The 25894-nt window shown below is 41.4% G+C and overlaps 3 protein-coding genes across 3 annotated transcripts; 2 read left to right on the top strand and 1 right to left on the bottom strand.

Annotated features, from left to right (window-relative positions):
* The first annotated feature begins 4476 nt into the window (after positions 1 to 4476).
* Positions 4477 to 6748, top strand: LOC311492953 (GTPase IMAP family member 8-like). The gene is made up of 2 exons (XM_084551410.1): positions 4477 to 5501; positions 5771 to 6748. The coding sequence occupies exons 1-2, from the start codon at positions 4511 to 4513 to the stop codon at positions 6565 to 6567; spliced, it is 1788 nt and encodes a 595-aa protein (XP_084407536.1). The 5' UTR covers positions 4477 to 4510; the 3' UTR covers positions 6568 to 6748.
* A 4139-nt stretch (positions 6749 to 10887) lies between these two features.
* LOC311492949 (GTPase IMAP family member 8-like) lies at positions 10888 to 16169 on the top strand. Its single transcript, XM_084551406.1, has 2 exons — positions 10888 to 11555; positions 12904 to 16169. Coding segments are annotated over exons 1-2 (2382 nt in total). The 5' UTR covers positions 10888 to 11554; the 3' UTR covers positions 15285 to 16169.
* Positions 16170 to 16714: 545 nt separating this feature from the next.
* On the bottom strand, positions 16715 to 20895 carry LOC311492950 (actin, cytoplasmic 1-like). The gene is made up of 9 exons (XM_084551407.1): positions 20751 to 20895; positions 19702 to 19826; positions 19496 to 19624; positions 19079 to 19189; positions 18796 to 18880; positions 18135 to 18296; positions 17842 to 18033; positions 17373 to 17554; positions 16715 to 17251 (listed from the first exon to the last, which is right to left on the bottom strand). The coding sequence occupies exons 2-9, from the start codon at positions 19822 to 19824 to the stop codon at positions 17108 to 17110; spliced, it is 1128 nt and encodes a 375-aa protein (XP_084407533.1). The 5' UTR covers positions 19825 to 19826; positions 20751 to 20895; the 3' UTR covers positions 16715 to 17107.
* Between the last annotated feature and the right edge of the window lie 4999 nt (positions 20896 to 25894).

Below are 25894 nucleotides of genomic sequence, written 5' to 3'. Positions count from 1 at the left end.
GTTCAGGAGGAGTCCTGCTCTGTCAGTTCCCACATCTCCTCTTTTCTGAGGAAACTTAAACGTTAAACGACATTTCAGTGAGATCATCACTACAACCACTTTGTCCTGTGATCATGTTGTTGTTCTTGTTATATTCCATTTAAAATGAGACATTTACTGTAGAATGATCAAGATAAAACTATATTATGTAAAACTAAACTAAAACTATGATTTATCTCAAATAAACGTTGGTATTTGTCTCTTATTTATATCTGTGTTGTAGTAACCTAAATCATTTCATATAAATGTTGAATCATGTCATCATAAATGTGCTACAGTAATAATAAAGGGACCAGTATGTTAGGAATTATAGACCTATGCTGCAGATGTGGATCTAGATAGAAAACAGTCATATTGTGTAAAAGAGTTTGACAGTAAAGTAAAAGTCTGTCATTTACTGACAACCCTGCTGTCAGTATCTGTTAGTTAGTGTGTATGAATCAATCAAGCAGTCAGTCAGTCTGTTAGAGTCACTTCCTGGTTCTGTTGAGCTGTGACTCGTTGCTGCTACCAGAGCCGGCCCAAGCCTCCATGGGGCCCTAAGCAACATGTTATTTTGGGGCCCTCTATTTCTGCCACTAATATTGACACACCTACTATGAACTCAGTGCAGCTCTGCTAGTGTTGTTGACATTAACCTGTAGTTTCAGCTGGAATGAGGTTTCACTCGTCTGCAAACACACAAACAGATAAAACAGTGTGAATGGACAGTTAAACTGGAGTGACCTTGTAACGTCTGACCAGACCTCTGGGTTTAGAGCTACAGTGGTCACCATGACAACAGAGCAAACTCTAGCTCTGAGTTTGATATTGATTATCATCTAGTCTACTAAAAGTAACAAAATAAACCAGTAGACAATGTATTTACTGTAAAAGTCTCGTCTGGTTTATTATTTCTGGTTTCAAAACACTGAAACAACAATGTGCAAAAAGAATTTGTAGTTCAAGAACAATGAAGTTCAACAACCAATAAAATCACTTATAGAAAATAATAACAGATTCAACTGTACAAAGAGACAGAATGAAATCAAACAATAAAATATCAAGCAAATACTAAAATAATGAGGTCAATGAAACTGTAAGAGCAGGGAGGAAAGAAGGCCACTGAGCTGGGTCAGCTGGTGGAGCTGATGATGAGACATGGTGAGACATGGTGAGAAGGGACGTTGTGGTGGAAGTTACTGAGGAAGAGACCAAAGAAAGACAACGACTAAAAGAGAAGCAGCTATAAGGACATTAAACATTAAACTACTGTTATGAACAGAATGAATCATCTCAGAATGTTCTGGTAACTTAGCAGGTAGATCAGACACAGAGGACACAGAGGGGACAGGGGACACAGAGGGGACAGTGGACTCAGAGGGGACAGTGGACTCAGAGGGGACAGTAGACACAGTGGACACGGAGGGGGCAGTGGACACGGGACAGTGGACACAGAGGATGGAGGTGGAGCTAAGATGAAATACATACATACATATACACACATATTAATGAGACTCTGACTACATTCATTTCCCTTTGGGTGTAATTCTCATATTAGATATTAAATGTGTCCTGTATGGAGACAGTTACCAGCTGATCCTGAGGACATGAACTGACACTGATTCTGTCTCCAAAGGACTTTAACAGTGATCCTGGGGACGTGTCACATGACTTGATGTAAACAGATTATGACTGAATATTTTTATTTTCAATTTGTCAAAACAACATCTCAAACTTGATGTAACAGTAAACGATTTGGTACCAAACGTTAGCAAAAACGTTGAAACAAACAAACAAAAAAAGGGTGAAATATGAACAAATACAAACAGTTAACATGAATATAACCAGCAGTTAAAAGTTAATGTCTCTAGTTTTTAACTAGCTAGCTAACTTTCTATTAACAGCTACAGATCTCTTAATAAACATTCCTTTACCTAGACATGCAGACAGACCTTTATCTTGGAGTTGTTTCTCCTCTTCCTCTTTCTTCCTCTTTTCTCTGTCTCTGAATCATATGTCTTTATCTGCAGCACTGTCTGGACTTTAATCACCAGCTCTGGATGTGCACTGCGCATGAGCAGTGCAGCGGAGCTTTGACATTTAAAGGCAGGCAGTAAGAATCTAGTCTGGCTTCCGCTGTGGGTTATGGTAATTTTACAGTATATGCCAGTGTGTTAATGTTTTATTCACAAAGGGTAATGAAATCTGCTATTTTTTGCATTTAATCAACATTTAATCAAATGTTGATTAAATGTCACTCTGTTCCACACCAATCATTCCTGACCTCTTACCAAATTTTAAAAAAACACATGCAGACTGCTGAGTAATAAGTCTGAGAATCCTTGGTATAGAACACAAGAGAATATACATTCTATAACATTGCTGTCGTTTATTACAAACCCTCATTTGTACAGAAGACTGTTCTTGTAGCTTCACCAGATCTGAAGTGTGGATGCTAGGAGGAGACCATTGAAGAATACATTGAAACTAAATGTGATGATTCCTTTAAGAAGCTGATCTCTGACTGTGGAGGAAGATACCATGTGTTCAATAATCTTGATAAAAACAACCACCAACAAGCCAGAGAGCTGATAACAAAGATTGACACCATGGTGAAGGAAAATGGAGGCAGCTGCTTCACCAATGAGATGCTGCAAGAGGCTGAAGCAGCAATTAAGAAAGAAATGGAGAGAATCCTGAAGGAGAAGGAGGAAGAGATGAAGAGAGAGAGAGAGGAACTAGAAAGGAAGCATGAGGAAGAAATGCAACAAGTAAATAGAAAAATGGAAAAAGAGAAAGAACAAATTGAAAAAGAGAGAAAACTGTGAGACGAGAAACTGAAAGAAATGGAGGAAAATATTTGCAAGGTAGGAGAGGATTTGTTTAAACAAATGAGGAGTCTAAAAACTAAACTGAAACTCCACTAACACATGGTGTTCATTCAGTCTGTAGTTGGGTGTGGAAAGAGAATCATCGTGGCTTCTTGTAACAGTGTTCATCTCTGAAGCATCAGAATATTTTTCCACCACTGATGGTTATTGTTGATCTTTGTCCTATTAACCTTTCTCCTGTTTTCTGCTATTTCTGTTATCAAGAGATTTTATTAGTGATTCTGTTACAAAGAGAGAAAATCTAAGATTTAATTTGATACTTCTTCAACTCTGTTCTGTTGTTTAGCTGTTGAGTTGAGATATATCAGATATGAGGAAGAACATGTAAGTGTCAGCTGACGTTGAGAACCAGAACCAGACATGAGAACCAGAGTTATTCACCTGAGCAGTCATTCTGACCAAGTGGTCCTAATCGTATGGCTGATTGGTGTATGTTAAAGGTTCTTTTGTTCAGAGAGAAGACCCTGCAATGAATAAAGGCTAAAATATTTTGGAGAAAGGAGTACAATGTTAAATACACTGAAGAAGAGTCCACGTACTGTATAAGTATTGCTGTTGACTTGATATAATATAACCACTGCAGTACAGCTCAGTGTACTTGACTGTTGCTGCTAGCATCCACACTTCAGATCTGGTGAAGCTACAAAAACAACCTGATCACAGTCAAAGAAAGATTTTCTTCCTGATGTTGACTTGTAACAGACACAAGACTCTTGATTATCATTGTAGGCAAACATCCAGATTATTAACAGGTAACTGTAATAATCCTTTATTAGGTGTTTATGCTTTATTATGTCTCGAGTGAATGTACTGGAAACACTTTCTGTCGCAATCGGGCCATTTTGGGTCAAGTGACTCAAGTGACTCGCAAAACCCAGCTCATACAAGTGAGTGACTCAGACCGATCCGAATCCCTCAAAAGATCCGGGTTTTACACTACTACTGTATAAGTATTACTGTTGACATGATATAATATAACCACTGCAGTACAGCTCAGTGTACTTGACTGTTGCTGCTAGCATCCACACTTCAGATCTGGTGAAGTTCAAGCTACAAAAACAACCTGATCAGAGTCAAAGAAAGATTTTCTTCCTGATGTTGACTTGTAACAGACACAATGCAAACATGAGACTCATTGATTATCATTGTAGGCAAACATCCAGATTATGTTTGGTGACTCAGAGCTGCAGCACTGAACATATCAACAGGTAGTTTTATGGATTCTCAGGAATGGTTGAGATGTTGTTGACTCTGTCCACCTCTTCTCTGTTCATGTGAAGTGTGTGATTGTGTCTTCATGGACCAGATTATTATCTGAACACCACATTGAATCGTCTGTTGCCTCCTTAACACAATCATTCCTCCTTAAGACGTATTGATATCTACATTTAACTGTTCTGCTTTCCTGTTGTCTGACAGCTCGAGGAGGAGTCAGGATTGTTCTGTTTGGGAAAAGTGAAGAAGGAAAGATGACACTAGGAAACTTCATCATGAAGAAAAAATCTTTTCAGTTTCAAAGTTTCTCTCCAACACAAGATTGTGAATGTGCTTATGGAGAGTGGAAAGGAGAACCATTAACAGTGATTAAAACTCCAGACATGTTCAGTCTGTCTGCAGAGAAACTGAGAGAAGAGATGAAGAGCTGTGTGAGTCTCTGTCCTCCTGGACCAAATATTCTGCTGCTGTTAGTGAAGCTTTCTGATTTCACTGAGAAGAACAGAAAAACTCTGGAGTTCATCCTGAGTTTGTTTGGACCAGATGTCTTTAAATATTCAATGGTGGTCAGCACTTACTGCCATCAGTGGAATGAAACAAGTGTCTCTGTGAACAAGCTGCTTAATGAATGTGACAGAAGACACTACAACATGTTCAAAGAAGATCACAAGCAGCTGATGGAGCAGATTGAGAAGATTGTTGATGAAACCACAGGAACCTTCCTCACCTTCACTGAAGAGACCATCAAACCAAAGTTAAACCTGGTTCTGTGTGGGAGGAGAGGATCAGAGAAGACTTCAGCAGCCAAGGCCATTTTAGGTCAGACAGAGCTTCATTCAGTCTCCAACTCATCAGAGTGTGTTCAGAATCAGGGAGAGGTGTGTGGACGTTGGGTTTCCCTGGTGGAGCTGCCTGCCTTGTATGGAAAACCTCAGGAGGCAGTGATGGAGGAATCATTCAGGTGTATCTCCCTCTGTGATCCTGAGGGCGTCCATGCCTTCATCCTGGTCCTACCTGTGGGTCCCCTCACTGATGAAGACAAGGGAGAGTTAGAGATCATCCAGAACACATTCAGCTCTAGAGTCAATGACTTCACCATCATTCTGTTCACTGTGGAGTCAGATCCAACTCATCCAGCTGTTGTTAACTTTGTAGAAAGAGACAGAGACATCCAGGAGATGCGTCAACATTTTGGAGGAAGATATTTTGTTCTCAACATCAAGAACAAACAGCAGATCCCAGAACTGTTGGAGACTGTAGTAAAAGTTAGACTGTCCAATGATGAACCAAGCTGCTACACAACAGGAACATTTGCTCAGGCTCAGATGGATAAAGTCTTACAACTTGAGAAGCTGAAAAAGAACAAAGTCTCCTGTAAGTCCTTTAATGTCTCATGTCTCTCTTTGTCCATACTCATGTCCTACATTACAGTCTTGAGTCGACAGTAAACTGTGGCTACTGTGAACCTTTAAGCTAACTCCAGATGTGTGGATGTTGTGTCTCTTATTGTCTTCTGCAGGAGCTAATAAATGGAGGAAAACACTCCTTTGAATCATTTTGTTCATGACCCACTGACATAAAATAGAAGAATACAAACTGAAAAGAAGAATCAATTAACAAACTGCTTTTTAACTCTGTTCCAGCTGCAGGTGATGAAGAGAAGCAGAGTCCAGAGTGTCTCAGGATTGTGTTGATAGGGAAGACTGGAAATGGAAAGAGTTCTACAGGAAACACCATTCTAGGAAGAGAAGAGTTTACAGCTGAACCAAGTCTAGACTCAGTCACCAAACTTTGTCAGAAAGTTCAGAGTGAGGTGGACGGTCGTCCTGTTGTTGTAGTGGACACTCCTGGTCTGTTTGACTCAACTTTGTCCCATGAAGAGGTCAATGAGGAGATGGTGAAATGTATCAGTCTTCTGGCTGCAGGACCACATGTCTTCCTGTTGGTGTTACAGATTGGACGATTAACACCAGAGGAGAAGGAGACACTGAAACTCATCAAGAAAGTCTTTGGAAAGAATTCAGAAAAGTTCACCATCATTCTTTTCACAAGAGGAGATACACTGGATGACTTTGAACTGTCCATTGAGGAATACATTGAAACAAAATGTGATGATTCCTTTAAGAAGCTGATCTCTGACTGTGGAGGAAGATACCATGTGTTCAATAACTTTGATAAAAACAACCAGCAACAAGTCAGAGAGCTGATAACAAAGATTGACACCATGGTGAAGGAAAATGGAGGCAGCTGCTTCACCAATGAGATGCTGCAAGAGGCTGAAGCAGCAATAAAGAAAGAAATGGAGAGAATCCTGAAGGAGAAGGAGGAAGAGATGAAGAGAGAGAGAGAGGAACTAGAAAGAAAACATGAGGAAGAAATGGAAGAAATGAGAAGAAGAATGGAAACAGAGAAGAAAAAATTAAACAGGAAAGAGACCTGAAACTGAAGGAAATGGAGGTAAAGACTTACTGATAAAACATGAGAATTAAATGATGATGGTGAGAAACAAAGAGGAACGAGAAAACCTGCAGAAAAAACATGACAGAGAAATAAGTTGCCTCATATACGATCTTCTGAATGAAGCTGAGACAACGTGGTCCTGTGTCATTTCATGAGGTGATTAGTTTTGTGTGTCATGGTTCAGTTTGTTATTAATCTGCTGAAATGATGCTCTGAACATTTGACATGTCCTGTTTCTGAATAGGGTAACTAGTGTAAGAACGACTCAGACTGATGTTGTAGTTCTGTTTGGAGGATGAAGCAACGCTTTCACTCATCTACTTGTTTTATACATTATCATATTTTAGTTTTAATACACACAACATCTACAATGAGCATTAAAAGTGTCGTCTTAGTTGCATGCTACTAGAGGAGCCATGTACCATAAAGAACTTAAAAAGTGTCATTGTTGTCAAGAACTGCTCAAGTCAATGCTTTAGAACATGTGATATATGATGGATCACAGTCAAGACGGTCGTCAAACAGTGAAGAGAACAGTGAGATTATCAAGATAAGGACTCCTTCCAAAAATGATTAGAAGTTAAAGAGAAAAACCACCGTCAGGATGCTGACAACAACTCTCTCTGGAGACTGCTGGTTTCTCTTCACATGTGTCTGCAGGGTGGCAGCTTGAAAAACATCCAAGCCTGGCTAAACCACAATCACATATCCAGACTAACAGAGCCATGTGGGAAATGTGTGGTTTCCTAAAAATGCCCAAAATTATAAATGTTTCATACAAAAACACCACAGGGAAGGATGGTGCATCCAGCGTCTTGTTCTGGCTTCGGTGAAGGTGGAGGGATACATGAATAGCTTCAAGTTGCAGTCAGTTTTGACCCAGAACATTCTGAAGCCCAGAGCACACGTTAAAACTAATAAACATTTAAAATTGAATGTTTTCAAATGGCCCAGCCAGAGACCAGACCTGAATCCTCTAGAACATTAGGGTACGTAAGGAACATCATGCACAGGAGATGCCCACACAGTCAGGAAAGAAGAGTCACAAAATAAAAGTAAAAAGTAAAGATGTACCAAACTGATTGACTCTCATCCATTAGACTGCTGTAATTAGGTATTAGTTCAGGGGAGTGAACACTTATGCAGTTGAGATATTGTTTTTATTTTTCTCCATTGATGATTCTGTTGATCTTAAGTTTTTACTTTTTATCCTTATTCTCTGAATTATGTCATATTGGGTTTTGGAGTTGTTGTATTTTTCAAATAAAGGTGTAAATGTTCAGATATGATTGGTCTATGTTTGATATTTTATGTGTATGTACCTAAACTTATCTAACATTTCTCAGGCCAGTGATCTATACAGATATTTAGACTGGACTAAGATGAAAATGTAAAATGTCTAGCTGACAAGAAGTTACTGGTTTCAAGTTTTATTAGTAACACTGTAAAATAAATCAACCACATCAAATGAATACTGACAGGACAACAATGAGCTGTCTCAATATTACACCTATAAGTGACTATAATTATTTGCATGTATCCTGTTTAAACTGCTCGATTGTGTAATTGATCAGAGGAAAACTCCTTCACTGTTGCTTTGGGAAGTTTGAGGTTTAAATAGTAAACTCTGTGGACCCACAGAGTTTTTAAACCTCTGTCTATGGAGCTCACCAACACAATCCCAGTCAGTCTGTCTCCAAGCAGCACATGTCAGCTGCTGGATGCTGGAATGCAGCAGAGCTCTTCTCTGTTCTGTCCAGCAGGTGAAGCTCCAACATTAACTACTCATCTCTCCTCTCCTTCACTGTCTGGACTTTCACTTTCGGTTTTATGTTTGTGCCGCAGCAGGAATCTGAGCTGGTAAGAGAACTGAATCAAACTGAATAAATAGAAATAATCTGGTAAAGATTGATCGATGTTTAGTCACAGATGGTTTACTGCTGATTAACACGGTGCTGATATGAAGGAATCATTAGAAACCAGTCTGGAGAAATCTGCTCTCAGTTTACGGCCTGCATGTGTCTGAAGAGGAAGTAGACGATGCAGCAGAAAGCTTGATATTAGATTTATTTATTGACTGATTGATTTCAGTGTTCAACATCTAACGTGTCTGAAAGGCTGGGCCAAATGTTTCAGTCTGAAATGACTGTAGACGCCATTTTAGATGAGCTGAGGTTTCCTGTTGACAGCAGACTCTTCCTGACACTTACGACACGTCAAACCAAATGTTTCCCCAAATCATCAAATAATTAGTTTGTTTTACATTACCAAGTTATACATTGTAAGAATTTGCAAACATCGCAAATTACTACATTTCTGCATAAAACTAACTCGCCGTATGACTGCGTGCACTAAAACGTGACGCCCGTACTGTGACTCTGGGACGAATACAAATACCGTTACACCCCTAGTGCATATACTTATTTGTTCCTATCAGTGAGGTGTTGAACTAAGCGTCTCCTTGTCTCCAGTATCTGCTGTGTCCTCCTTGTGTCCAGTATCTGCTGTGACCTCCTTGTCACTAAATGTTTCTGGTAACTGCTGATCAGTGGTCTACAGCAGCTTGTTCCTCAGAACAGAACCACTTCAGTTCTGAGATGTTGGTGGGTTTCCTCACATCAACTGCTTGCTTCAGGTCCTTCCACAACATTTCTATTGGATTAAGGTCAGGACTTTGACTTGGCCGTTCCTAAACATTCATCTTGTTCTTCTTTAACCGTTCTTTTGTAGAACCACTTGTGTTCTTGGTTCTCGTTGTCTTGCTGCATGACCCAGTTTCTCTTCACACTCAGCTCATGGACAGATGTCCTGACATTTTCTTTTAGAGTTCACTGGTAGAATTCGGAATTCATTGGTCCATCAGTGAGGACAAGCCGTCCTGGTCCAGATGCAGCAGAACAGGCCCAAACCAGGACATTAGCACCCCCATGTTTGATGGAGGGATGAGGTTCTGATGCTGGAATGATGCAGTGTTGTTTCATCTCATTTAAACCAAACTATTCTACTTTGGTCTCATCTGTCCACTAAACATTGTCCCAATAGTCTTGTGTCTTGTCCACATGATGTTTAATGTTCTTCTTGGAGAGCAGTGTCTTTGTCCATCACACCATGGTTGTTTAAACAACCTAATTTTGAAATAAACAATAATTTCATACACAATATGTTTAAGTTTGATGTGTGAAAGTGTTTTGATTTTGAAGTAGGTCTCATGTGCTGAGAGTTTTACTTATGTAACACAAAGCCACAGTAAAGTTAGTGGGACATGGATATAGCTGTTATCCCAAAACACCTGAGATAAAATAAAACAAGTTTTAAATGAAGCTCTGACAGAGAAATAAAACATAGAAACAAAGGAAGAGCAAAGAATGAACAGATGAAAAACCTCCAGGACAGTTTTTCTATTCTTCATCAGTGACCTGACGGTTAACCTAATATTTAGGCTCAGAGAGTCTGAATGAGAGAAGTTAAAGTCTTTTTCTTCTTCTCTGCAGCTGAATCTGTCTCTGATGTTTCCAGCAAAGTGACATAATGGCAACAGGTGAGTCCATAGTTTGTTTTATGCTGCATCCTTAATGAACTCAATAATCATCCTGTTATAAGTTATATCAGCTCATTTTCTTGCATCATGTCTGTATTATACCATTTTAGCATAAAGTTAAACAGACACATACAGTATCCTTGAATCCAGGCACCCACCAGCTGTTTACCTCTCTACATTGATCTTATATCATATATACTGTATATGTAATCAATGTATTAAAACCTTTTACCAGGATTGAAGTAACATGTGAGTCTGATGCCTCTGCCTGCAAATATAAGGGAATTAATTTCATTCATTTCACATTAGTGTTCAGTCAGGTCAAGATTTTAATCAGCTGCTGTTAATCTGACCATATTTAGTGTCTGCTTCGGTCTTTGTGCTGTCCTGCTGTCTTAATATTCACAATGTCAGTCAGTGCAGATTAATGCCACTGTAAGAGCCTGCTAGCATGCATGGGGTTAGGGTTAGGTTTAGGGTTAGTGTTAGAGATTACATGAAAAAATACAAATGAAGAAAATATTTCAATCAGCAGAAAGTGAGGTCAGCAATAAATGTAGAGGTAAAATGATTTGAACTACACGACAGGAAGACAGCTAATAAAAATACAGGGGAAAGTGTCACGACTGAACAAGGTTTGAACCCAAAATGCACGACTCTGAGACGATGTTCAAAATCTTTCAGGCTTTACTTCTAGGAACTACTAAAGATCACTCAACACGAGGCAAAAACACTAGAAGAAAACAAATAAGAAAACACAAAATCACTCTCTAACAAAATAAAAGCAGAAAAATAAAACACTAGGAAAAAGGATGAGAAGCTTTACTTCCTCAGTGTGACAGAAAGGACAGCAGTGATGCAAACGTCATGAAAACAAAGTGTGGCACAAGGAGAAATATCCATAATGGAGCAGGGGAATCTAGAAAAGAGGCAGAAACAGCTACAATAAATGCTAGAGACGCCACTACCAGTTAAGTGCATGAGGACTTTAAGAGAGAGAGTGTTGATGCAGAGTCTGGGATTTAAGCATGACGGCAGATTTGAAACATCTGGCTTCTCTGATGGCAGCCATTTGCTTTTAAACTAATTCTAGACTCCAGACCAACTTTCTGCCTCTAAAATCTTGTAGGTGGTGGAACTTCAGGGAACCTTCTGGGCTAGTAGCTCACAGCTCAGGTTGAAATCCACCTAAAGGTTGTCAGAATAGAAACAGAGTGAGACAGTGGCAATAGAGCAACAGGCTACAAGTCTTTTTCAAGACAGCCGTGATGCGTCAACCAATCAAATGCATTCGTTTCACCAGTTCATTTTTAAACAGATGATGTCACTAGCAACATAGGCAAGTAGCACTAAGCTTAATTTCTGTGTCCTTACAGCTACAGAAGCTCCTGTGAAGCGCAGCAGCAGCTATGGATTACTGCCACCTGACAGTGAGTCAGATTCAGATTATTCTCATGTTTCATTTCAGTTCAAAGTGTTTAACATTTGATGATTTCAGTGTTTTAAAATGACAGCGTGTGTTAATACGTTTCTGAAATATTGTCGCTTCAATGTGAGTATAAAGATGTCTGGACTTTACAACGTTTATAGATGTTACGTCCCTGAGTTGTTGGGATCTCTAGGTTGCCAGGGACAGCAACACCACAACCAACAACTGACTGTCAAACGAATACAGACTTTTATTGCAAAAAAAAAAAAAACGTGAGGAGAGGAGGGGTCAAGTGGTCGTACCAAAATGAATGATAAATACAATAAAACTAGGCCTCATGTGTGGTTTATGCTTCAGCGTCAATTTGATGCCGTAGCTATGGCAACATCCCAGACCCTTCTCAGACCTTAACGCTGTAGCCTAGCATGCACCTCCCCAGAAATGTAACTACCTGTCACAGCAACGCAGAGCACAAGAGCTGTGATTGGTTCACTTGGTAGTAGTGTGTTTCTGCTTTAGCATTTCCGGCTGCTTCTCCATCTCCACAGTTTTCAAATTGATTGTTTTGGATCAATAAAGATGGAACACATGGAGGAAAGGTTAACTGAGGAGATTCAGAGATGCAAACATTTGTACGACTCGTCCTCGGGCAAATTTCAGCAAAAGTTTCAGTCTCCATTGTTGAAAGTGAAGCAGGAAGTAGAAACAAAAATGAACCCGACTGGTAAAAATGACACAGCGCTGAGTAGTGTTTGGGTGATGAATATAAATGGCTCACGCCGGTGTAGGCTATGTGCATAGGTTACATCGTCTATGTCCCACAGAGACATAAAGCTCACTTAACTGTCAGCTACGTATTATAGAAAGAAACGACCAAAGAAAAGCTGGACTCTCTTCTCTAAAAACGGCTTAAATAAATAAAAATACACAGAGTGGCACCAACCTGCTACCCTCGTGTTTATAGAGGAGGACATTTGTGTTTAGGGCACCACAGACTTACCACAACCATCCACCACAGATTTGTAACCAAATGAAAGGAAAAGATGACTGGTCTGAAGGTCCTCAGAGAGAAGGAGAGGTCAACAGGGCCTCTTCAGGACTGCTGCTTCTATAGGAGGCAGTGAACCCCATCCATAAGAAATAAAGAAGGGAGGGCACAGAACACAGACATATACAACCAGGTGCTCCAGTCTGGAGGACTTTGCTGGAGGGCTGATTTGAAACACCTATAGACTGGAAACAGGGTCTGTTAGCATAGCATAATAATGTTTCTGTAGATGGTTTTACCCTAGAGGAGTGTTTTTAGTGTCAAGTTACTGTTTAAACCACTGAACTCATTTTCTTTTCAGTGTCTGAGCTGAGGGTTGTTCTTCTGGGGAACAGCTGGACTGAGAGGAGTTCAACAGGGAACTTCATCCTGGGAGAGAACAAGTTCAACTCTGAGGAAGAACCAGACTTCCTGTCAGTCAGGGGGAAGTTGAAAGACAAAGACATAGTTCTCATCAACACTCCAGATCTGCTGCATCCCAACATCTCTGAAGATGAACTTAGAGAACACGTAGGAACCTGTGGGAGACTCTCTGATCCTGGACCTCATGTGTTCCTGCTGGTTCTACTGCCTTACTTCACTGAGGAACACAGACAGAGACTCTGCAGAGTCCTGGAACTCTTCAGTGATCGATCATTTGATCATTCACTGGTTCTGATATCAACACCCAGAGAGGAGAGCTCAGTAGAAAACTACATGAAGCATCCTCCATTAAAAGAACTGATCAGACTGTGTAAAAACAGACACCTGTGGAAGAAGAACCTTGAACTTCCTGAGCTGTTAACACGATTGGGTCAACTAGCAAAGGAGAACAATGGAGAACATCTGAGGTGTGGTGGATTTGAAGAAGAGGATTCTGGTTTAATCATGAGAGGAACCAACCGTCCGTCTTTAAACCTGGTTCTGTGTGGGAGGAGAGGATCAGGGAAGACTTCAGCAGCCAAGGCCATTTTAGGTCAGACAGAGCTTCATTCAGTCTCCAACTCATCAGAGTGTGTTCAGAATCAGGGAGAGGTGTGTGGACGTTGGGTTTCCCTGGTGGAGCTGCCTGCCTTGTATGGAAAAGCTCAGGAGGCAGTGATGGAGGAATCATTCAGGTGTATCTCCCTCTGTGATCCTGAGGGCGTCCATGCCTTCATCCTGGTCCTACCTGTGGGTCCCCTCACTGATGAAGACAAGGGAGAGTTAGAGATCATCCAGAACACATTCAGCTCTAGAGTCAATGACTTCACCATCATTCTGTTCACTGTGGAGTCACATCCAACTCATCCATCTGTTGCTAAGTTCCTAAAGAACAATCAGAGCATCCAGGAGATCTGTCAGAGCTGTGGAGAAAGATATGTTGTTCTCAACATCAAGGACAAACAGCAGATCCCAGAACTGTTGGAGAGAGTTGAACAGATGAGAGCTGAAGGATCCAGATGCTTCACTAAAGACATGTTCACCAAGGCTCAGATGGAGATGGTAGCAAAGCTTAAAGATGAACTGCAGGACCTGAAACAGAGGAGGGAGAGAGGAGGTCATGATGAGCCTCTCAGGATGGTGCTGATTGGGAAGACTGGCAGCGGGAAGAGTTCAACAGCAAACACCATTTTGGGTAAAGAGCATTTTAAACCCAAAATTGCTCCCAAACCACCGACTACGTCCTGTAAGAAAGCAACAGGACACGTTGATGGACGGCCTGTCTCTGTGGTCAACACCCCCGGCTTGTTTGATACCGCTCTGTCTGATGATGAAATTCAACAGGAGCTACGTAAATGCATCAGCATGTTGGCGCCAGGACCTCATGTGTTCTTACTGGTGCTGCAGATTGGGAACTTCATACAAGAGGAAAAAGACTCTGTGGAGCTGATCAAGAAACACTTTGGCAGGAAGTCTCAAGATTTCACCATCATCATCTTCACCAGAGGAGATGATCTGGAAGATCAGTCGTTTGACAGTTACATCGAACAATGTCCAGAATTTGTGAAAAACCTCATAGCTGACTGTGGAGGAAGATATCAGGTCTTCAAGAACAAAGACGTCACAAACCGCACACAAGTCTATGAGCTACTGGCCAACATCAACAACATGGTGAGCCAAAATGGCGGCAGGTGTTACAGCACTGAGATGATCGACGACACAAAGGAATTCACACAAATACAAGTGCAGAGAATTTTAAAAGAGAAGGAAGAAGAGATGAAGAGGAAACACAAGGAAGAGGTGAAAACGCTGAAGATGAAAATTGATGAACTGGTCAGAGAAACTGAGAGGGAGAGGAAGCAGGCGGCCAAGCAGCTGCAGGACAAAGACAACGACATCAAGAAGGAGAGGGAGGAAGAAGAAAAGAAACGGAAAAGACACGAAGACGCCCAGCGACAGGAATGGAAGAGAAAACTGGAGGATTCAGAGAAAAGGGTTCAGTCAGAAAAAGAGCAAAGGGTGAGTGCAGAGAAGAAGCTGGACTTGTGTAGAAAAGAGATGAAGAGAGATCGAGACGCTTGGGATAAAGAAAGAAAGGACATCTGGGAACAAATGCACCAGGAGGCTAAACAGAACCTGGAGGAGGAGAAACTGAGCTACAGGAAGCTCCAAGAGGAATACTACCAGAAGAGGAAGAAGTGGATGCTCTGTTTCAGTGCCTTGTTTCCCTTCCTCTCCTTTTTATTATATTACGTGTTTCAGAGCAATGCACACACATGAATGTCTGCAGTTTACACTTATGATCAGCCAGTAACAAACAGAGCACCAGCTACAGGAGTACACACCGATCAGCCACTACATTAAGACCAACCTGTTGACCCCGGGGGATCTGTGGAGTGTTAACTGAGTCAAGGCCCTGGTCTCTCTGTTGCATTGAGGTGTTTTCCTGTTTTCGTGGTTTGCACATTGTCCCACTGGAGGAGGTCAGTTACCATGAGGGTGGGGGTGCTTGGTCTTCAACAGTGTTTAGATACGTGTCAAAGTCACATCCAGGTGAACATCAAGAGCCAAGGTTTTCCCAGCAGGACTCTGCATTGTAACAAGACACTCAGTGTTAACTGTCAGTGGTTTTAATGTTTTGGCTGATGTGCCAGTGTGAAGAATCTGCTGTAGTTTATAATGTAAATACAGGATGGATGGATGGATCTTAATTATTGTAAAGTTTGCTGTACATATTTTCTTCCTTATTTATTGTGTAGCACACTGATCCATGTTAAAGTTCAGCTGCAGACGACACACCTCCGTTCACATTTTACTGCTCTAGAGTATATTCAATGCATCTGTTTGTATGAAAATGCAGCGTAACAGACACAACGGGAGACATTTCTCTTCAGCTGATGTCAGAGGAGTTTTTGTCTGGAACCCTTTAATTCAAACTCTGCTTTTAAACCAAATGTTTTTATTTCAGGGATGAATCTTTCAGACAATGTGCTTCAGATTTCTTAATTTTGAAAATAGGAGTAAAAGATGTGAATTAATTTTACGCAGATTGAACTGAATATTAACCTGATTTAGCTCCACCCACTCTGTCCTCAAATTAACACCTGTCCATCTTTATGTACCTGTGTTCATACCTGGCATTAAAATGCGTCTCCACATGAATCTCTGTACTAGTACTGAGTCTCTAAATTATGAATGCTTTGTAGAAGTACTATATATTGCATGTGAAAGTTCTGAAAATAGAGGAAACCTAACACAGGCTCATGGGGAACATGTAAATGCCCGACAGTGATAATGTTGCTTCCCTCAATCCCTGCAGTTACTAAATTGTAAGTTTAGGTTTGTTTTCCACCAATACACAACTTTAACTTTAGACTTTTCTCAATTACAGCAGCTTTTAAGAGTTGTCTCAAAGCTGTTAAGCATTTTCTGAAGCTGCAGGTACAAATATCAGGATGAGGTAGCAGCTGATTCTTTACATGAAGCTGCTCAGAGTTTGAGATGAGCTCACTGTTGATTCAGCTCACCACTCTTTCCTGATAAAAGCCAAGTTTGCTTGAAACTGTAACTGAGGTGGACATGCCCCTCTAACCCCCCAGTGGAAAGGACACCCTTGTGTAAAGGCCTTTGTAGATTTTCTTAAAGCATGTGAATCTAGTGATAAACACTTCTTGAAACCTGAAAGTGATGCAAGAAAGGACCACAGTAAAGACTTTAAACGTTGGCATTTTATTTAGAGTATAAACACTGAGCCTTGACTCAGAGTGAAATGGATGAGGAGGGAAGCAGGTATACACATGAGCAGTTACATGGACTGTTAGAGGTAGAAAGACACGAGTAGAAAATGTTCTGCGATACCGTTTCCTAGGAGTTTATCACCAGAAGGACTGAAAAGTGAGCAGTTAGTCTTGGTTGTTGTAGAGGTTCAGTAAGCTGCTGAGGATCTGCCAAGCTCAAACTTTAAAATGTAAACAGTTGCTGGCTTCATCTCGTATGTTTTAGTCTGTTCACACAAGACGGACCAGACACTTTTGTAGTTGCGTGGAACAGCTGAAAGACGTGTGCTGGAGCAGAGGAGGATGAGGAGGAAGACGTAGAGCAGTTTAGAAGCACTTGCGATGGACGATGGAGGGACCAGACTCATCGTACTCCTGCTTGCTGATCCACATCTGCTGGAAGGTGGAGAGGGAGGCCAGGATGGAGCCGCCGATCCAGACAGAGTACTTCCTCTCTGGGGGAGCGATAATCTGCAGGTGAGGAGAGGAAACAGGTGAGACACAAAACAGGGAGGCAGAATATCCTGTGATCAAACGAGGCTAAATAATCTGAGGATGGCTGATGACAAGTTTGTCCTCTGGGGCAGTGTACCTTGATTTTCATGGTGGGTGGGGCCAGGCCTGTGATCTCCTTCTGCATGCGGTCAGCGATGCCTGGGTACATGGTGGTACCTCCAGACAGCACAGTGTTGGCGTACAGGTCCTTACGGATGTCCACGTCGCACTTCATGATGCTGTTGAACGTCGTCTCGTGGACGCCGGCCGACTCCATACCTGAACACACAGGACAAGACGTCAGAGCGTCAGGAAATCATTACTCTGGAGTTACAAGTTTCAAAGTATTATCCAATATGCATCTTGATGTTCTGCATGTTTTTTCTAGCTACCCACAATCCTCTGCACAGTATGACATGGTTGCAATAACCAATCTCCTTTCAAAGACATGTAGCAGCAGTTTGTATTTAATCTGTTACTAAAGCAGATGGATGTGAGCGAGGGGTGTGGTTTTATGATGATGTGTCCTGCATTAAACTCTTTAGAAAGCCAGGGCTGTTACAAACCGAGGAATGAAGGCTGGAAGAGCGCCTCGGGGCAGCGGAACCTCTCGTTGCCGATGGTGATGACTTGTCCGTCAGGAAGCTCGTAGCTCTTCTCCAGGGAGGAAGAGGAAGCTGCCGTCTGCATCTCCTGTTCGAAGTCCAGAGCCACGTAGCAGAGCTTCTCCTTGATGTCACGCACAATCTCACGCTCAGCTGCAGGTTTAAAAACCAATAGATTTAGAAGGTAAAGATGCCAGCGGTCTCCTCTGAGGTTACACCTACAGTATGTGCTTAGAGGTTAAAGCGAGTCGTACCGGTGGTGGTGAAGCTGTAGCCTCTCTCAGTGAGGATCTTCATCAGGTAGTCGGTCAGATCTCTGCCGGCCAGGTCCAGACGCAGGATGGCGTGAGGAAGAGCATAGCCCTCGTAGATGGGCACAGTGTGGCTGACACCGTCACCAGAGTCCATCACAATACCTGCAGAGAGAAGAAGAAAAGTTCATGTCACACTGATCAGTGACCTTCAGGGTCCAACATGAAGACATCACTGCTCTGTGTTTGGGCTGTGGTTCCTCTAACGGCCACTAGATGCTGCTCTAGAGACAAACATGCTTCAAATCTGTACCAACATGTCTCATTTAATACATGAGGTTTGTTCAGAAAAACATGAAGTGCACTAGAATTAGCAACTGTCTTTGCTACATATGTTAAGGATAAGGGAAGGAATCACTACACAAATGTTGAGTTACACACATTTGCACAGTTTGTCACCAAGTGCATCTACAGTTCACTGACTAGATTCCCAGTGAGTGAACAACTTCCTCTGTCATTTAAAGACACTACATATGTAAATATCCTGTGTGGTACATGAAGTAGCTGCAGACAACTTCAGGTTTTTTGTGGGTTTGTTTTTAAAAAGCAGGAACTTGGCATTTTGAGATGTTGCAGCTTACATGGACATGTTTGGAGTTCTCACCTGTGGTACGACCAGAAGCGTACAGAGACAGGACGGCCTGGATGGCCACGTACATGGCAGGGGAGTTGAAGGTCTCGAACATGATCTGGACCAGAGAGAAATGTGATTAGTGTCATTGGTTCCCCAGCAACTTCTGAAAGAACACACTTTACCAACCCACAACTCGTGTTCAGTGACATAATGCTGACTGGAAATGTAGCTTAGCTCCTGAGAGCGTCTAGAGCCTGAATGAAGGGCTCTTTGCACACGTTTAAAACCTTAATTTATTAGGATCCAAACAAACCTGTGTCATCTTCTCCCTGTTGGCTTTGGGGTTGAGGGGAGCCTCAGTCAGAAGGACTGGATGTTCCTCAGGAGCGACACGGAGCTCATTGTAGAAGGTGTGATGCCAGATCTGCACCATAGAACAGCTGTTAGTCTGACAGTCAGTATCAAGCTACAGACATTCATGTTAAACGTACAGGGAATGATATTCAGTGTCAGTCAGCTCACTACATTTACTAGATTTACAGCTTCAGCATCATTCAGATGACTGATCCTCACCTGGAGACCAGCTACAAGTAAAGATTAACTATTGGAATTTAATTACAAAAGTGAATCTAAGAAACAGTTTAGAAACTCCAGATTTTTGGTGGGATTAAGATATGACCTAAATATGAGCGCAGTTCTTCATGTTGCATTATGATTTCAGCTTCTTCACCTTCTCCATGTCGTCCCAGTTGGTGACGATGCCGTGCTCGATGGGGTACTTCAGGGTCAGGATGCCTCTCTTGCTCTGGGCCTCGTCTCCCACGTAGCTGTCCTTCTGTCCCATTCCAACCATCACACCCTGCACAAACCAAAAGCCTTCAGTCACGTACAAGGTTACACCGTCACAGTCCTGAGACGTAGAGGATCAGCCTGTACCTGGTGTCTGGGGCGACCGACGATGGAGGGGAAGACGGCGCGGGGAGCATCGTCTCCAGCGAACCCGGCCTTGCACATGCCAGAGCCGTTGTCAACAACGAGGGCAGAGATGTCGTCATCCATGTCTGGAAGGAAATGTTTAAAATTAATTAAGAGTAACTCGCTTTAAAGATTCAAGAGCGTTTCTCAAATCCTCAGCTCAGTCTTGTTTTGAAGAGTTAAAATCAGCTGTGCATATTTAAAGGTGACGCCCTGAAGGACTCCGCTCAGGTTCCTCATGCCCTTCTTCCCTGTCAAGTCTAAACTAGATGCAGCTCATCAGTCAACAGCATCTTCTAATCATCTCCCCTCCGGCATCTTAGACGGGACAGTAAGTGACTGGGCGTGTCCAACCTGATAACCCCATAACCTCTGAGTGCCAAGGCTCCAAGACAAGTTCTGACAGAGAAACACGCCCATTCAGGAAAGACCAGCTCTGCATCTGGATGCTGCAACACGAATTTACATTCTGACTGCTCCCTACAAGTCAGGTCATGTGAGAGGAGTCCAGTGAGAAAAGATCTGATCCCTCATTACGTTTAGATTTTGATGAGGAGCTAAAACCTGCAAATGTAGAGGAAGCAAACAATAAAACTTAAGAGAAAAATAATTATTAAACTACTTAAAAGTTATGCAGCATCCAGAATAATTTTCAGTAGCTTGGCTTAAAAAAATAAAAATAAATAAATAGCTTTCGTTCCTCTTTTTAAACATTAGTAGAGATCCTGTGAAGAGGTTATCAGCTGATTCATTGAATTCTCATCACCACTTTAATTTCAAATGTCACTCCTCCTCCTCCTCCAACAAGTTCTTTTCTCAGACTCTGACATCAAACCAGATTTAACCGTTTCTGGGAATTACTCCTGTTTATGCGTAAAGAAAAACTTGACGCACAGTTCAGAACAAATACAGAATAAACGCTCCTGTCATCGCGTCCTGTCTGTCACACACTGATCAGTAAGTCTAGAAACAGACACAGCCCTGGCCCTGGTCCTGGTCCTGGTTCTCACCTGTGCAGGTGAGTCTCGGTGTGTCTGAGGTGAAGTCCGGCGGGTGTGTCTCTGCCCCAGCTGTGCTCGGTCAATGCGGCGCCAGAACCCGAACCTCCCCGGCTTTATTCGCGCTCGCGGGACACCTGGCGTTGCCCATAAAAGGCAAGGTTCTCACAGCGGGCGCTCTGATTGGTCCAGGTGTGCTGGGTCCGCGGGGCCTCTCTCGGCTCGCGCTCTGATTAGCTGTAGAAGGTATCTGTCAAAGGCCAGCAGCGATTTGACTGAAATCGTGGAGTTCGCCTGAGCAGGAGGGCTCTGATTGGTCCGTCAGACCGGAAGCTTGAGAAGATTTATTGGTTTTTAGTTGGTGAAGAAAAAGATTCTCACAGACTTAAACTTCTGATACATTTTCAGCTGTTAGAGGAGAGCAGAGGACAGTGAAACGTCTCTGTGTAGAGTCTAACCTCGAACCATAAAGGAGTTAAATAAGCAGATGGAGGGACACCTCTCACCTCCAGCTCCTGTCTGAACAGATAATGCCAAAAAAGGAGGAAGCCTTAAAGCCCCTCCTTTGAGCAGAAAGATGTTGTTTTCTTTCTAAACACAGGACAAATCTGAACATCAGGCTTTTACCACATTACAAATAAATATGAATAAATATTAGAGACAGTTCTTGGCTTTAGTCTCTAAAATCAGAGACAAACTTTATTCATTTTTTACTTTTTTAATTTCCCAAACTAGGAAATTTCATTATTGCAACAGCGACGTACATTCACTCAGCATACTGTACATATGCCGATCAGCCACAACATTATGACCACTGGCAGGAGAAGGTGAACAAGTCCAGTCTCTGTTTTACTTGTGTTGTAGATGAACCTGGAGCTGGATGACTGAATCTCTGGGTTCACACCAGCAGACAAAAACCTACAACGTTATCAGAGCTGAGCTGGTTGAGGTGGTCAAGCATCAACCAGTCACATGTGTTTGCTGGATCTCGTCATCCGTTTAAAAATGAGCAGGTGAAGCAGAGTCACTGGCTGCTCTTGTAACTGGTCGCTTGTAGTGTGAAAGCAACATGAGGTTGAGGGTCCAGGGAATTTATTGATCATGTCTGGGTTTGTCCTCACAGAGACAGACAGCTGATGTGTGTTCATGGCTAAAAGTCCACGTTTAGATTGTTAAAAATCCTCCAGGAACAAAAGGACAGAGGAGGTGAGGTGATGGTCTGCAGGTCTCTGCGTGTGGACGCATAAAACTTTGAGGAAAAATACAGGGCCGGGCCCCTCTGAGGGCCTCACCCCCCTTCTCTCTGCAGCCTGTCTGAAACACTGAAACACATGCATTCAACTGATGGAAGCCTTCAGACGTCTCTTACACCTGCTGACGTCTTTAATGTTTAATTTCAATTTAAATTCTCAAACACATCTTTTCTCTCTCTTCAAAAATTGAATTTCAAAATATCTTATCGCCTCTAGTTTTCTCTGTGATCAATTATTATGTGGATTTAAATTTAAAGGGTCAAACTAAGTTCATTGTTTATTTTATTGTTTGTCTCACTGTTCTGAATATACACCACCAAATCTTCTTCATCTGCTGTAAAACTAAAAGCGTTTGTAGAGAGAGAACTCCTCCAGTGGACGGTGTTTGTGTCTCATCCTCATCAGAAGACGTGAAATGACAGAACTAAAACACTTTAAAGCAGGAATTCATGTCGGAATTTGTTTTCAAGCTGGAAGAAAATCCTGAAAGTCAGGACCAACGACGTGAGTTTACAAGAGTGATATCTCTAAATGGAAAAACTCTGCAGGCCTCAGACCTGGATGAAGCTCGACTCTTCATGCAAAAGTAGGAAAGGAATTTACTCCGAAACAAAGCTCTGTATCCTAAATGAAACTGTAGTGAAGCTATAAAAAGTAAAAGTATTTATGCAGACTGACTGATCTGAGGATCTGTTACTGGATAATAATTGTAAATACATTCATGTGTCTGCAGCTGACATGGTTCCTCCTCATCAGTCAGATCTGGAGGTTTGGTTTTGATTAAATAATCCCAGAGCTGTAAATTGCTGAGCTTGTCTCGTCCAACCAACAGTTAAACACCAGAGGCGTCCTCAGTTTACTGATGATGAGAAACATCTCAGATCTCTTGAATGTTGGATTTCTTTCAAACGTTTTGCTGAAACACCTTTGGATCTCCACTAATACATTTGATAAACAAGGTGTCTGTTAACTTCAGGTTCTGCTGAATCTTATTTTATCATAGATAGATAGATAGATAGATAGATAGATAGTTCTGTTCATTGGTCTGACCCAGACGCTGCCCGTTTTTAAATCTCTTCTAAAAACTTCCCTTCTTTTAGTTCAGTTTGTAGTTCAGAGCTGCTGCATCTTCCTCTTGCTCGTCTCTATTTTGTGTTTGCCTGCTCTGCGTGTTCAGCTCTTTGGTCGATGTTTCTCGTTTCTAAACGTGCTTCAGAAATAAACTGTCATTGGATTGAAGTGTCTGTCCTGGACTGATCTCTGAGATTCATTTAATAAGTTTGAGGTGTTTAAAATGATCTGTTCTACTGCTTTACACACTTTAATGATCACTATCTATCTTTACGCTGCTACTTTTTAATGGAACACAGCTGACTTCCTGTTCCTGTTGTCAGGTCAGTGTTCATTTACAGCTCATAGAAAACATTTCAAATGTTAATTTTTCTTTTCAGATAAAAGCCACAAAATCTTTTCATTTTTCATCCTGTAACTTTCAGGATTTAACTTGCAGGAGCTCAGGGTGGTTCCTGAGTCGGGCCTTCAGGGGTTTCAGAGGCGGGCCTCCCACAGGTGAGGCTCCGCCCTCTGTGTGTCAGACTGAAGGTTTCCCATCTGTCCTTGTATGGACTAAACTGCAGCTCAGATTCCACCACATGACCCCCCCACCTCGCTGCAGAGGAAGGAAGTCACTGAAATCCAACTTCAGCTTTTACAGTTGTTTGTTTCTGAGTTCAGGTTCAGAGGAGATGACGAGCAGGTTCAATGAGATCCAGAGCGGACTGGATTACCTTTACCCGTACATGTGTCTTTAGATGGACACGTCCCACTTTGTGTCATGACATTTAAAAGCAGAATACAGGAACTAGAGATATCACAGGAATTATGCTTCACCTGCAAAAGAAACATGAAACTGAAAAGGGACAGTGCATCAAACACTGCTGGGTTTATTTCCTAGTCCTCTGCAGCTGCTGCACAAACTGTCACATAAAAATAAAATATGCGTCACAGATACAAGACATTCTTAAAGAATAAACCCTCCATGGTACGAATCATGAGATCACTAAGGAATAAATCAATGGGATGTTTTTGCTGCCCATAACGATATCAGTATAAATGTATTTATTTATTAAACGTCCGCTGCCTCAATGGAACCATAGCAGATATATTACAGTTTTTCTCCATTGGTTTGGCTCATTTCTTGAAACCGAAATTACATTCTCAAAACTCTAAGATCATTTGGCAGAACAGTCTTACAGTTCAGCACAACTCACTTACTCACTTGCAAAAGCTAGTTTCTCTCCCAAAACTGTTCACTCATGCTTCAAACTAAATTCCTTTCTCAGATAAAGAGTCAAGTGCCACAAAATTGCAAAGATCCTTCTCAATTGCTTTGGCTCATTTCTCGAATTAGACCGGACGTTCTCCACACTCTTGGTGCTTTTGACAAAATAACCTGGACGGTTCAGCACAACACCATGGTTCACCTGCAAAAGCTCATATCTCTCCCAAAACAGTTCACTCATGTGTCAAAACTAAATTTCTTGCTCATATAAATAGTCAGTGCCCCCAAAATGCATTGTCCCTTTGGCATTGTGTAAGCACTGCAAGTCAAAATGTTTAAATATTTTGTCACTATAGCAGAAGGCCATTGAAATATTCTTTATGTCCACCTCTCAGTCTTAGCCCAGTCCTTCATTGACAATGGTTACTGTACTAGTTTTTTTGTGTAGCTAACAGAATATAATTGTGTGTAAAAATGAAAAATAGGCTTTTACGCCAAGAGTAGCCTCAGGTTTGACATCACACATTGCACTCAGACTGCCAAGGACATTGCAACCATTTTTATTCACAAACTGAAAGTAGCTTCCATACATCAGAGTCAAAGAAAAGGTGTACAGCATAATATTCTGTAATATAAGTCAAGTTCTAGTGTCACCTGACTCAATTACTGTACTCAATGTATCAAATGTTCCAAGAGATTCATATGGTATTCATGGTATTATGTTCTTGACTAATTTTGACAATTGAACAGACTATTGTGCAAGTGATGACTTACACAATGAAATGATGCTGACATGTTTTGCAGAGAACAACCATTACACTGAGAATCGACAATCAGTTTTGATGAAAAAGATCTATTCATTTGGAAATTGTGCTAAATGAAGTCTACCTGTACTTAATCATTTGAATAGATGTAATGACATATTGAGACATGTACTAAGACAATTGCAACTTGATGAAATGAATGAGAAATGCAATTCTGTTGTGGACAATTGCCAAGTGGTTTGGAGATTTGTCCATGTTGTTTTGAGAATGTAATTTCGGTTTCAAGAAATGAGCCAAACCAATGGAGAAAAACTGTAAATATGAAATTTGTATAAAAACCCCTAGGTGACCTGTCCAGGGTGACCCCGCCTCTCGTCCAATGACAGCTGGGATAGAATCCAGCCCCTTTCTTCTTCTACTGTTTTGAACTGAAATTCAATTACTGTAAATGCATTTTTCCAGACATTAAAAGATCTTGAGTTTACAATATTCATGTCTGTGTCTATTATTTGATCCAGTCGTCCACTAAAGCTTTTAATTAATTAGATTAATTTTTAGATTATTTTTATTTTTATTTATTTATTTATTTATTTTATCGCATCCCATCCCTAGTCTTACAGTTTTTCTCCATTGGTTTGGCTCATTTCTTGAAACCGAAATTACATTCTCAAAACAACATGGACAAATCTCCAAACCACTTGGCAATTGTCCACAACAGAATTGCATTTCTCATTCATTTCATCAAGTTGCAATTGTCTTAGTACATGTCTCAATATGTCATTACATCTATTCAAATGATTAAGTACAGGTAGACTTCATTTAGCACAATTTCCAAATGAATAGATCTTTTTCATCAAA

This window comes from Chelon labrosus, assembly GCF_963514085.1.
Source record: "Chelon labrosus genome assembly, chromosome: 9".
Lineage (NCBI taxonomy): Eukaryota > Metazoa > Chordata > Actinopteri > Mugiliformes > Mugilidae > Chelon > Chelon labrosus.
This window is presented reverse-complemented; position numbering and strand designations above follow the sequence as displayed.